The sequence below is a fragment of the Miniopterus natalensis genome, chromosome 1 (assembly GCF_054644295.1).
Source record: "Miniopterus natalensis isolate mMinNat1 chromosome 1, mMinNat1.hap1, whole genome shotgun sequence".
NCBI lineage: Eukaryota > Metazoa > Chordata > Mammalia > Chiroptera > Miniopteridae > Miniopterus > Miniopterus natalensis.
In genome coordinates, this window is record NC_142081.1 from 65,666,573 (window position 1) to 65,680,896 (window position 14,324).

A 14,324-nucleotide genomic window follows, 5' to 3' on the forward strand; every position below is an offset into this window, starting at 1 on the left:
ACCTCAGCTCTGTGCTAACTCGGAGCTGAAATCTAAATGGCCTTGTCTTCCATCAGGCCTGAGAAATGACAGTGCCATAGGTCCACCTGAATGTACACTGAAGTCAGTGATGAGTTAAACCTCTGTAAAAGGACTGAGAAGTAACTAGCAAACCAGATCTGTTCACTGTACTTAAAAGCAAAAATATAAAGGTGAAGGGCAAGCTCACCAAGAAGAAAAAGACTGACTCAGTATTCAGTGAAAAGTGCCAGACATGAAAGAAAACATACTATTTGACTGTATTTGTAAAAAGCCAAAAACAGGCAAAACTGACCTTTGGTATTAGAAGTCAGGATAGTGGTTTTAGGGAAACAGTGGCCCAGAGCAGTGGGAGAGGGGTGGCTTCTGCAGCGCTGGGAACATTCTGATTGTTCATTTGGATGCCAAGTCCACGGGTGTAACTGTTATAACTTAATAAAAGGTAAAAACTCCCAGGTGATTGTAATGCAGAGCTAGGCTGAGAACCACTGCTCTGCAGGGAGGCCTGGCACAACCAGCACAGCACAGCATCGGAGTGGACAGGTGCAGAATGAAATTCAGCTACTATTGGCGGCACCGTCCCCTATTTGTAGTTAAGCATCTTGAGCAGATCCAATTTGCTAATAACTCTTCAGGGCTTCTAAGATAGTATGACAGTGTGCACAAATTCAAATGCTCATATTGTCAGTGTGCAGGGCGATGCTGGGGTGTGGTCCTTCTCTTTTAGTCCTGGAATAGCTTTGTTTCCAGACATCGTCTGGACCTGGGTGTCTGGCATTGTTTTGGTTTTTCTTACCTCCCCGCCGGGTTTCTGATGTGCAAACACAGCTGAGAATAACTGCTGTGCATCAGGGCACAGAAGGCAGGAGAGGGGTTTAAAAACAATTTAGGCAGGTTTTCAGTATTACTGTAGTTATTATACACCTTTACTCTAAGCCTGCCGCCAACTCGTCCTTCACTTCCAAATACAACACTTCCTGTTTCTCTCCTGAGTCCTGGGTGCCCCGTCACCTTCATCTCAGCGGTTCCCTGATGTGTTCTGTTAACCATTCCTCATTGTGTGGGACTAAACACATCAGAACCTTGAATACCCGGACACCCAGCAGAAAATGTAGCCTCTCTCGGTCACTGAGACAACCCCAGATACCCCCCACATTCCTAAAGAAGCCTCAGTGATCCTCATCAGAGGCCAATGCCATCCTCTCCACTTCTCCGCCCCTCACTGTCCTCCAGCCCTGAATTCCGCCTGCTGCCCTAAATGTGAGACTAGCAAGTGCAATAGGAACAGCATCACATTCAACTGCCAAACAAAGTTGATCATTTTAGCTGTTAGGGTTCTATTTAAAATTAGTACTGTCCAGGGTTTCACTTTAAAAAAAAAAATTCAATGGAGCCACAATTAAATTTTGAAGTTCCTTATAGTACAGTCCTTGGGCTATTTCCTCTCAAATGCCATTTTATATAGATACCTCCCAAATTTCTACTCCCAGCGCTTAATTCTGAACTATAATTTGACTAATATTTTCACTTTGATATCTCAGAGGTACAAACCCATAATGTCCAAACCTCACCCCTCTGGTTACCACCTACCACTGAGTTGCACAAGCTGGAAAACCTAGAATAATTCTTTGTCTGCTCTCTCTCCATTTCAGTCGTTTACCAAGTCCTCTTAATTTTTCTTTTGAAGTATCCCTTTAAAGAGTCCAATTCTGTGCCATCTCTACCATCATCACCCTAGTCCAAGCTACAGTATTACTCACCTGGACCTGTGTAATAGCCCCCTAACTTGCCTCCCCTCATCTCCTCTCCTCCTGTAAGTGCAGTTTAACTAATAAGTACGCCCACCCCAACCCCGCAGTCTACTCTCCGTCTACAGCCAGCACGCTCCTGCTAGCTGCTGTTACCGTAGATCTGACTGAATTCCAACTCCAATGTCCTCCTTTGGGTCTCAGCTTATCTGTCACTTCCTCAGAAAATCCATCCCTACTTACACCAGAGTAGACCAGGTTCCCTTTTATAATCCCACACTTACTTCTCCTTCATAGCAATTATCACAATTTGGACATTTGTGTGATAATCTGATTAAGCTCCACAAGGGCAGGCACCATGTCTGTCTATCTACTTGACCACTATGTCCTTAGTACCCAACATAAATATTGTGAGGAAAATACCAGCCAGACTTTATACTTTTTCATTCAACTCCATTACATTTGATTCCTTAAAATGTATCAAAAATATAAAAAAATTTTCAAAAAACACAAAAAAACACTCATTCTCCCTTAAAACTTTATAAAACGCTAATAAAAAAATATATAACAAAAAAAACCCCTCAGCTTTATGAAAGGAAAGGCTGCATCTGAGACATCCTGCCATGGGTTCTTTTTCATTCTTTGTCTTCTCCTACCCTAATCCACACCAGCTTGAAGATGCCATCAGTGTTTTTACCTGGACCAATTCAGCAGCAACATTGAGTCGGAGTGACAGAGGCAGTTCTTGAAGGGCTTGAACCAGTGACTCACAGTCCACATAAAATGCTGAATTCTATAAATAAGTAAATAAATAAGTAAGTAAATAAGAAAGAGGCACAGATCATACATGTGCATATGATACGTATTTCTGGTGATGATGACATGTGACCTCCTAGAAATAAAAGAGCAGAAAACGAAAGTAACTAAATAAATCCCCTGGGATGATTTACATTGAGCTGGGAGTACATCAGATAATAAATCACAGTTGATGTGGTTATGTCTATCACCTCTGCATTAAGATGAGCAAAACCAAGAACCACCTTCTTGAGCCACAGATCACCCCTGCTGTCAAGAATGCATGGTATCCTGGAAACCGGACAGGACGCTCTTTTGTTGTTTGTTATTGTTAATCCTCACTGGAGGATATTTGTTCCATTGACTTTCAAGGGAGGGAGGGACAGGGAGAGAAAGAGAAACATCAATGTGAGAGAGACACACTGATTGGCTGCCTCCCACATGCACCCAACCGGGGCCGGGAATCAAACCCACAACCCTTTGGCGCGTGGGCTGATGCTCTCACCACTGAGAAACACTGGCCAGGGTGAAACTGGACACTCTTGGACTTCCTGGCAAACTAAAAAATGGGTATTCAGTGAAATCTAAGTGGACACCTCCCTCAGATACAGGTGGATGACCCTCGAGAGAGGAGGGAAGAGCTGTCCAGGCAGTGAGCTGCGGTAGAGAGGCACAGCGAAGGAGCCCGTGAGGTTCCTGCTAACCAGAGGGCAGAGAATGAAAGCCCACCCACTAGCAGTGTGCTAGCAGAGAGTAAGGCCAACACTAACAGCTCCTTTTGACCCCCTCCCCATTCATAGAAGCCAAGTCATATCCATGCAATGGCCTCCCAAGTTGACAGTATTTGAAAAAACATTCCAGATCATCACATGGCTTAATAATAGTGTAACAGCTGCTTCTCGGTGCCCTGGCTGCCCAAAGAAAGGAAAAAATGGAAAGGTGGTTACAGTGACCGCACATTAGAGGCAAACATCACTGACCAACTCACCTACCACTGCAACCACATCTTCTTCTATAATCACTAACTTTGAGTTAGAACAAAACCCAGGGCTCATCTATCTAGTCGAATCCTGAACGCCTCGGGCAGATGAGTTTATGATGCAGATGCATAGTCATCCTGGTGGGCTCAAGAAGAGCCCAGAAACTAAACCCAGACCCACTCTGACCCCCAATCCCCGCAACAGCAGTGCCCAGGATCGAAAGAAACAAGCTGGCTCTTCAACTGCCCTTCTGAAACTTTCCAAAGGTGGCTGGCTCTTAGGTAAGCAATGTCACCAGCACCAATTGTGCCCCTTGTGCTGGAAAAAAGGAACTTACATCTAAAAAGAAAAAGTATTTAGGGAACAGGATGGAGGGTAGCAAAGTCCTGATAAGAAAGTGAGCAATTCAGCAGGTGTCCAGGCCTTTCCTCAGCCCTGCACTCAGCACCTCAGTGCTGTGATCACAAGCAGTGTGGCCAAGTCTTTGTTCTCCAGTTTGAAGAGACTCACTCAACCCACTAGTAAGGAGTGATCCTGAATGATCAACACATGGCTAAGTCACTAAATTACAAACTGGCCAAGGGCTCTGCAAAGTCACACACATAGCCCCCCTTAATTCAGTCTACAAAAGAGCAAGAACTTTCCCTCTGTGACCTATTGTTCTCTTAACTCCCTAGAGAACTGCTGAGACGTGCTGGGGTCTGGCTAAAAGTATCCAAACGTCCTCTGCCCTCTTGCATCACGTGCAATGTGATAAGAAGGTACATCATAAAAAATGAAGTTTGTGAGACCGACCACAGAGATAGGGAAGGGACAGCTGTGCTTGTGAGCTGTGTTCTGAATGATGGGCACTGGGCTGTGTTTGCTACTGGAATGTCTCCTTCCCCCACATTTCTAATTCCCACCATCACCCAAGGCCCAGCTGACACTGTACCACCTCCATGATGCCGTCAAGACACTTCGAGCCAACAAGGTGATTGCTCCTTGTCCCCTTGCAGGAGTACCAGAGCCTAGAGCCTGCCACCAAATGCTGCTTTGTAAGACTGTCCTTTTTTCATCACCACTTTGCCCCCTAAAGGGCTAAAGCTGAAAGCCTTAGATATAAAGGGAGCTGAATTGAATTGTAACAGTAAAGCATGAATTTTAAAATAGGTTTAATTGGAATAACAACCACGAATTAGCTTTCTGCTACATATTTTAAAATAATCGGTAGGTTATACTTGTCTGGAGAGCCCAGTCCCCATATCCACTTGACCAGCTGGAGTCACTTGCAGCTGGAGTCACAGCCTGGTCTGCAACGCCGGAACACCCTGCTGCCTTCACTCCCGTATAATCCTAGGCTGGCAGAGGGAAGCCAGCCTCGACTGTTAGACAAAGTCCCCACACTCCCCGCCTCTGCCATCAGTGTGCACACAAGTCTGTCTGGGTGGTGAGAATCTGTAATCCTGAAGGCTCCTCTGTCCAGGAACCTTATTAGGCTCTGAGTCTCAGAGTCTGTGTAAAGGTACACTATTTGGTGACCAAAGAACCTGCTAGAAACTCCACTTTGCAGCTTTAAAAAAGTCTAGAACTGCTTTCCTTTTCTTTAGTTCTCCTTCTTCCTTTTCCAGGAGCAGTCACCATGGCCTTTACTCAGACTATCACGCCTTCCTCAGGAGCTAGAGCACTGGCCATGTTCATGTTGGACTCAGGGACCACAGTACACTTGACAGAAGTGCTCAAATCTGGCACCCTTTTTACAAAGCTGGAAGCTTTTCAAGACATAGATTCTCAGGCCTCACTCAGAACTGGACTCTGGAGGGTGGACCTGAGAGTCTAACCTTTAGAAACCAGGCATTCAGGATCCGCTGCATCTCACCCAGCACTCAACAGTCACTCAAGGAAGCTCTGCTGGATAAATAAGTCACTATGTCAACAAAAATGAAAAATGCAATGAAAAAAAGGTGATTAAAAAAAAGATGTATTTTTTCACCCAAAGAAGTTCTCCCACCTTCCTTCCACACATGTCTCCACACTGTCCAAAAGAAAGATGTGAAAATCCCACTCATAGACCTAAGGACAGCCCCCTATAGTGACAGGAACCAACACAGCTAAAGCGGAGACCCCAACAACCAGGCTACGTCTCCATCAGCCTGCATGTGAACTACAAAGAAACGAAGGCACATCAGCATGACGGGCTGGGTCCCTCTCCCATAAGGATGTCCTCTGAGGCCCTAACATGCCCCACTATCAAACTCCTACTATTTCCTCTTGCTCTTTATTGTCGTGTGCCACTGGTTGCACTGGGGATGGAGGGAGCATGAGTAGAAATGCACATATATGTATGTGTATACACACACACATACACATAAGCTCCTGTCTCTCAAGTATACAAGAAGAAGGATTTAACTGGGACAGAAAACAGTTTTGATGGGGAAATGGTAAATTCAGTTTCTGATGTGTCCTACCAATACCTCAACTCAATATGTTTAAAATCAAACTCCTTCTTTCAACTCTTCTTTTGCTCCATTAATGCCATCACCACTCACCTGGTCACCCAGCTACACCTGGTCACCCAGCTGGAAAGCGTAGCTCCACTACAAATCTCCCTCGTCCCTATGTCTCATATCTGGTCAGCAGCACATGCTACCCCGTCCTCTGCTGAGGTCCCATCTATCTGAACCCCTTTTCCACCCTCGCTGCCTCACGCTGTCAGGCCCTCATCCCTTCTCATTTACCCAACATAATCTCCTCCCTAACTGGTCTCCCAGCCTGCAGCCTCTGACCTCTTCAGTCCCCGCTTCCCAAAGGCTGAGGTCAAATCTAGCCATTTCCATTTTCCTGCTAAATAAAACTCTTATTAACAAATAATAGTCATAAAGCTAGTTTTGAGTGTTTCATCCATGTCAGGGACTGCACTATTATTGAATTTAATTCTTATTACAGCTCCAAGTTATATTTTATTATTAGTTCCATTTTACAGATGAGAAAACAAGAGAAGAAAAAGAGTTAGCCCAAGTCACAGAACAAGGATTCACACTCAGGTTTGTCTCCAAAGCCGAGGCTCTCTCCTACATGCTAATCTGCCCCAGAGGAAAATGAAGACCAAACCGCTGGTACCAACTAGTCCAGACCTGCCCTTGAAGCCTCCTCCCCGGGAAAACTACCCTCCAGCCACACTCCCCCGCCAAGCAAGGCCTGGCCCTGCAGCTCACCTTCTGTTCTCCTGTTACCCCCTCAGCAGGACGACCAGATCAGACTCATCCACAAAGGCCCATTCAAATGATCTTTTTCCCATGGTACTGCTCTCAGTCACTTCCAGTAGTTTTGAGTGTTTCATCCATGTCAGGAACTGCACTAAAAGGCTTTTAGTGCAGCCCAGTAACTGTCTCTTTCAGAATTATGTTCATTCATTCATTACACCACTTATTTAATGTTCTACTCTTTTTCATTTATTGCATAAAAACATTTACTAATCATCTACTATATGTCAGCCACTAGGGTAAGGCGCTGGGGTGACGAACAAGCACAGTCTCTGTCTTATCCACCTTTGAATACACTGCGTCTAATAAAATATCCAGTAAATAACAGGTGCTCAGTGTTTTGATGAAGAACCTTAAAATTATTTGAAACTCTCATGATAATTGTAATTTTCTCTGGTTGCCAACATAGTTCAAAAGGAGATGAGCCCTGGCCAGTGTGGCTCAGTCGGTTGGAGTGTTGTCCCATGCACCTAAACGTGGCGGGTTCAATTCCTGATCAGGGCACATGCCCAGGTTGTGGGTTCGATCCCCAGTTGGGGCGCATGCGGGGGCATCCGATCAATGTTTCTCTCTCACATCTCTCTCCCTTCCTCTTTTTCAAATCAATTTTGTAAAAAACACAAAAGGAGTTGAAATGTGAGTTGTTTGGTTTTCACCATATTTGTCAGTGATGTCGGTTTGTCAGTTTTCAGCCTGTCCTGGAATTCTAAATTGTATGTGGGGTATGTGCCTGAAGAGACTCAAGCAAAGACAAATATTTTTAATTCTCAACTTTCCGTATAATATGTACTCTTTGCAAAGTGGCAGGCAGTCCTTTAACAGTAATTCCCGTCTCCTCAGTTTGTATAAGACAAACTGTCCATCCCAAGCAACTAACCACTTCCAGTGTGTGCACTGGAGATAAAATGAGTGTGTGCACTGAGCTGGTAGCAGAATGGGGAGAAGGGCGCCCCACCTTTGGGTTCTGCTGCTCCGCCACCTGAGGCTGCGAGCAGACTGTCTAATCACTGCACCGGGGAGCATGCCCTAGCCCCGGAATCGGGGAGCACCACCGAGCCACCACCACGTCTCTGTGCATCTCAAAGGGGCGAATATACCTGTTATCTTTCATAAGAAAAATAACCAAAACTCCCTGGGGAAAAAATATGGCATGAATACAAAGTGAATAAAATATTCAGCTTTATGGACTCACTGAGAGCCCTCTACGGTATTTGTTCCTATTCTATAGCTTTACTCTCCTAATTCTGGAAGAAGAGTTCTTTAAGGCCAGAAAGGATTTTTCTCAACACCAAAAACAACGTGGGAGGAAAAAACTACTTGTCAACCCTAAGGGAAGGGGATTGTCACAGAAATGGAAAAGGGGGAAGCCCAAATGGCAGCGTATCCACTCAGAACCATGACTCGCCTGCCCCCGTGAACCCAGCCTGCGCGAGCAGCCCACAGGCGCGCAAGGGGAAGGTGAGCTCCAGCTCCAGCTCCGGGCACCCGCGACCCTGGAGCTCCCCGAGAGCTTTATGAGCGGTTCAGGTAACTCAGACTGGACATGAGTTGCCAAACTTTTCTACGTAAAGACTCTACCTCACAATAATACCCGCGGGGTCGGTCTTCGGCTTGACCCGCTTACCTGCTGAGGCCGTGAGGCTTCGCTGTCCCACTCCTTCTCCTCAGCAAACCGGAACTGCGCGAAGGAGTCCCCTAGAATCAGAAACGCCACTTTATGCAAAAGCCACAGGAAAACGCTCAGCTCTCCAAACCCGCTCTCCGAGGAAGAGCTCCACTTCCGAGGAGCTGGCCGTCCTGAATGCAGCGGTCTCCCCCAGTGGGGTGGTGGGCCCCGGAAACGCCGCGCAGCTGCACCTGCTGTTCGATCCGTGCCCGGGAGGCCGCCGCCCGGGGCTCCGTGACAGGCGGCCAAGCAGCCGGGCCAGCAGGCACGGCCGCCTCCCCGTATCTCCCGTGCTTTCGAGTCTCTGCGTAAGGCCGCAAGGAAGCCAGCATTTATGATTCTGGGGGAAGGCACCGCGGGAAAGGAAGGGGAAGGCTAGGACTGAAGGGAATGCAACATGGCAGGCTTAAAATATCTCCTGGAGGCGAGGTCATGAACCTCTCCCATCACTCCAACAATCACCCGCCTCAAATGTCAAGTGCAAGATAAAACTCACAAAACATGTCTCAGATTAGTGCCCGTGACCCGCGGCCCACTGCTCTGAGCGCTCTGAACACGGGAGAATGCGGGTGCGAGATGGGCATGCGGAGCCCGAGAGCCGGGCCTGCGGGGCGGCCTGGCCGGGCCCACCTGGTGCGTGTCTGTCTGGGTATCTGCGTCTGACAGCTAATTCTAAGGGAAGAATTACGTCTCTGCCTGGCTTTCAGGAGCCTCCAAACTGTGGTCCTGCCTCATTGGCCCACATTCCTTCCTGTTTATTCAGACTCCCTGCTCTGGAGTCGGTCCTGCTCACATCCCAAACGTCCTCCGCATCCCACACCGTCCTCATGTCTCCTTGACGCCTTCTCCCTGTCTGGAGGCCCCACACTCCCGCCACTTGTCCTCGATTTCTACGCCAGGAGCCCAGGCACAGCGCACTTCCTCCTGCTGTGACACCTCTCAGGTGATTTAACCATCTATTTGTCTTTATTTCTACATTAAGAGGGGGGAGGGGTCAAGAACACAAAATTAAAGAGACCGACAAAGATAAACTGAAAGATAAAACCTACATGCCCAGGCGGGGGGGCCCAGCTGGTTGGAGCAGGCTCCGTACCCACCAAAAAGCTTGCAGGTCCCAGCCTGGTCAGGGTGTGGAGGGGAGGCAACTGATGGATGTTTCTCTCTCTCCCCCTTCCCTCTTCCTCTCTCTCTAAAAATCAATAAAAATATATCCTAGGGTGAGGATTTAAAAAAAAAAAAACCTACACCAACCCCACCAATTTCAAAACACATGGGTCACGACATTAATATCTGACAAGATCAAATTCAAGGCCAAAAGGGCCAAGAGCAACGTTCTTTATCATGAAAAAGGGTAAAGTCATTACTCCTAGTCATTGGCAAATCAATATGATCCATCAAAAATTATGATATAAAGATTCTGAACAATATAATTAATAAGGTCTTGCATATGGATGTGGATGCCTATGTGTATTGTGATATGTGTGGTTTCTTTGTAAATATCTGTGCAATATTAATTTTTAAAAAGTACTACTGAAAGGCCCCAAAAACCCCAATAAATCCTAAAATGTAACAGTCATACAAACCATAGTCTCTGGTGATAAACATTTGTACCACATATTGGCAAAGAGTTAACATCTCTTGCATAGAAAGAGCTTTTGTAAATCAATCAGAATAAAACCACCTAATAGAAAACAAGGGGTGAGAATAAGAAATATGAGTGGCCAATATATGAAATAAATAATAAATGAATAAATTAAAAATCAATCTGGCTACCTGATATCAAACTATACTATAAGCCTATAATAATAAAACAGTGGGGTACTGGCATAAAAACAGACACACAGATCAATGGAACAGAATAGAGTGTGCAGAAATAAGCCCACATTTTTACAGTCAATTAATATTTGACAAAGGACATAAGAACATAAAATGAGGTAAAGACAGTCCACTCAATAAATGCTGTTGGGAAAACTGGACATATACATGCAACAAAATGAAACTAGACCACCTTCTTACACCATATACAAGAATATACTCAAAATTAATTAAAGACTGAAATGTAAGACTTGGAACCATAGACTCTTAGAAGAAAACACAGGCAGTAAAATCTCAGACTTTTCTCTTAGCAATATTTTTTCTGATTTATCTCCTCAGGCAAGGGAAATAAAAGAAAAAAATAAATAGGACTACATCAAATTGAAAAGATTTTGCACAGAAAAGGAAACCATCAACAAAATGAAAAGACAACCTACTGAATGGGAGAAGACATTCACCAATAATACATCTAAGAAGGGGTTAATATCCAAAATTTATAAAGAACTCAAACTACTCAACACCAAAACAACAAACAATCCAATTTAAAAAATGGGCAAAAGATGTAAATAAATACTTTTCCAAAGAAGAAATACAGAAGGCCAACAATCATGTGAGAAGATGTTCAACGTCACTAAGCATCAGAGAAATGCAAATTAAAACCACAATGAAATATCACCTGACACCTATCAGAAGGGCTATCATCAATAAATCAACAAACAATAAGTGTTGGCGAGAATGTGGGAAAAGGGAACCCTCATGCACTGTTGGTGGGAAGGCAGGTTGGTGCAGCCACTGTGGAAAGTAGTATGGAGTTACCTCAAAAAATTAAAAATGACACTGCCTTATGACCCAGAGATTCCACTTTCAGGAATATATCCAAAGAGACCCAAAATACTAATTTGAAAATATATATGCACCCCTGTGTTTATTACAGTGTTATTTACAACAGCCAAGCTATGGAAGCAACCCTAGTGCCCATCAAAAAAAAGTAGATTAAAAAGCTGTGGTACATATATACAATGGAATATTACTCAGCCATAAAAAAAAGAATGAAACCTTACCATTTGCAACATCATGGATAGACCTAGAGGGTATTATGCTAAATGAAATAAGTCAGAGAAAAACAAATACTATATGAGTTCACTTATATGTGGAATCTAAAGAACAAAATAGCCCTCGCTGACGTGACTCAGTGCACCAGAGGGTCGAGGGTTCAAATCCCAGTCAAGAGCACGTACCTGGGTTGCAGGTTCAATCCCCAGCCCCACTTGGGATGCATGGGGGAGGCAACCAATTGATGTCTCTCTCTCTTTCTCTCACATTGATGTAAAAATCAGTGGAAAAAATATGCTCCAGTGAGGATTAACAAAAAAAACAACAACAAAAACCCAGTTGGTGTGGCTCAGCGGTTGAGCATTGACCTATAAACCAGGAGGTCACAGTTCGATTCCTGGTCAGGGCACATGCCCGGGTTGCAGGCTCAATCCCCAGTGGGGGACGTGCAGGAGGCAGCCGATCAATGACTCTCTGATCATTGATATTTCTATCTCTCACTCCCTCTACCTTCCTCTCTCTGAAATCAATAAAAACATACTAAAAAGAAAAAGTTTAAAAAACAAACAAAATAGAAACAGACTTATAGGTGCAGAGAACAGACTGATGGTTGCCAGAGGGGTAGAGGGTTGGGGGATGGGGTGAAAAAAATAAAGAGATTAGGAAGTAGAAATTGGTAGTTACAAAACAGTCACAGGGATGTAAAGTACACCATAAGGAATATAATCAACAATATTGTAATAACTATGCATGGTGCCAGGGGGGTACTGGAAATACTGAGGGAGAATCACTTTTTAAAGTTATGAATGTCTAACAAACTATACTATGTACCTGAAACTAATATAAAATAATATTGAATATAAACTGTAATCAAAAAATAATTTTTTAAAAAGAAATTGAAAATGGCAATAAAATCAGAACTATTCTTTAAAAAACTCAATCCAGTAGATTTTTAAAAGTTAACCAAATAGCTGAATGCCTTAATCAGTGTTATTTTTGGCATTCCTGAGCTTCTGTTATAAACAATCCTGTGATTGCACAGATTACTATAACATATAATCAGCACAAGATGACAGTACTGAAACAAGGCATACTATATATATATTTAATATCTGAATATTTACTTTCAAATACAGGTAAGATTCCAACAATGGCTATCTGAGAAAAAATGAGATACCTAAAACAGTTTGTTTACAGGTATCAAACTTCAAAACAACACAACTTAAAAACCCTAATAAATAAAGAATAAAGTGGCTTCTTTTGAAAAATAAACTTGTTAAAATGACTACTGAGGAATGTCAACCCCTCTAATCCTCTCACTGAACCCGAAGGAGCATTCAGACTTGTCGAAATGGTGAACCCTAAAATTAAGAATGCTTCTGGAAAACATTCCCAAAATTTTTCTTCCTGAATTACAACATGACGTGCATGAAAAGGATGGTAGTGTTACCAAATGTGCCACTCCCATATCCTGTACATCAGACATGTGCACATGCGGAAACTGGAGACACTCTCTATGTTGTATGTTGAAGTAGGGCAGCACAGGACGTTAGCAGTGCATTAGGTTCTGCTCCTGCCTCATTGCCTTGCTGAGAGCTCCTGGTCTCACACTAACGGTGAAGCCGAATGAAGAAGCAGGGATTGGAAACCAGTAGAGAACAGTGACAGCCAGCTGTTGACGATGGAACAAATGGTGACGTGAGTGTCTTAGGAGTCATAAGCATTCAGAGTTTTGGTGGCACTCACCAGCTGTATATTCAGACAGTAATCACAGTACAGTGGATTGAACACAACTAGGAGTCATAAAAGGGGTACAGCACTTTCTTCCCTCTTCTTCAGCCAAAGATTAATTCCATGACTTATAAAAGGCTATGGCTGCCTTGCTGTGTACTTAACTCATACAACATCCTCAAATGACAGAGGAGCAGCCAGTGCCTGTTAGACAGGCTGCTTGAACAACAGCAACAAAAACTCCAGAATATTCTACTTTGCAGATAAGAATATCAAAGTAGCAGGCCTACTAAATCCAACGATTGCTTATTAAGAACATAATTTACTCACTAGAATGTGCTAAAACGGGTGAGGTTGATGTACCTTGAGAGTTCACATTTTTCTTACATAATAAAAGTTTTATATAATTCTATTTCAGCCACCATGCTGAGGTTGGTGTGGATGCAATGAAATCTGAGATGCAGGTCACACACACAATTTTGTTATATCTTGAAAGTCAACTACATTGCTCGAAGGCCACATTTCTAGAGATAAAATTAATGACAGGTTTTTTTCAATCAACTAATTGTGTGAAGCAGCAAAAATGTTGGAAATTAGACATGTGGGAAGCAGCAATCTTAAGTATGCTTCTGAAAATACTCCGAAAGTATGTTTCAAGCAGTGCACCATGCTTCAATTGCTGGGATTCCTTCAGTGAAACTCATGATCAGCACACAAATCTCCAAGTCCAGGGTTTAATGAAAGATAAGTCTTCACTTGGTCAATAACCTGGTCTTTATACTTAGTTACTATTAGAGAGGACAAGTTTAACTGCTAAGTACCACCAGCAGTCCTTGATTCTGGCAAAGCTGGCCCAACATCTTGCTCCTCTGCCCACTTCCACTGAAAGCCACCAGCTACTTAGTATCACAAATATACAATAGAGTGACTATGGGGACAATCTAACAGAAGACAGTGGTGAGAAACAAGAATGCCTGCCTGTACATCATCAAAATTAAATCTGGCTACTAACAACTTTTATAATACAATTTCAATCATTATATTAAATTTTCAGATTTTTTTCTTGTATTTCAGACATCCATGTTACAACAGTAACATTTTGCTTTGGCTTCAGCCAAATATGATTTAACACTTGACCACTTGGCAAAGTGTGTATTTGGTGCACCTTGAATTTTCAGTTAGTGACATTCTTCCATGAGGCCATTTTAGAAATAAGGTAGCTTTATATGTACTGACATGGATACCCATTACTCAGCTGTTACATGAAAATAGTCAA

The 14,324-nt window shown here is 43.6% G+C and overlaps 1 protein-coding gene across 2 annotated transcripts in view; it reads right to left on the reverse strand.

The window, feature by feature from the left end:
• The window catches only part of AVEN (apoptosis and caspase activation inhibitor), a 150,613-nt gene that overhangs the window by 3,155 nt on the left and 133,134 nt on the right, over positions 1-14,324 (reverse strand). For both annotated transcript variants that reach the window (XR_015715322.1, XM_087822468.1), the window contains exons 3-4: positions 8,408-8,478; positions 2,464-2,559 (exon numbers count right to left, since the gene is read on the reverse strand). Coding sequence is in view for 1 of the 2 variants with exons in the window: in XM_087822468.1 (XP_087678594.1) it covers positions 2,464-2,559; positions 8,408-8,478 (167 nt within the window). In the remaining variant the exon portion in view is untranslated. The remainder of the gene's footprint in view (positions 1-2,463; positions 2,560-8,407; positions 8,479-14,324) is intronic.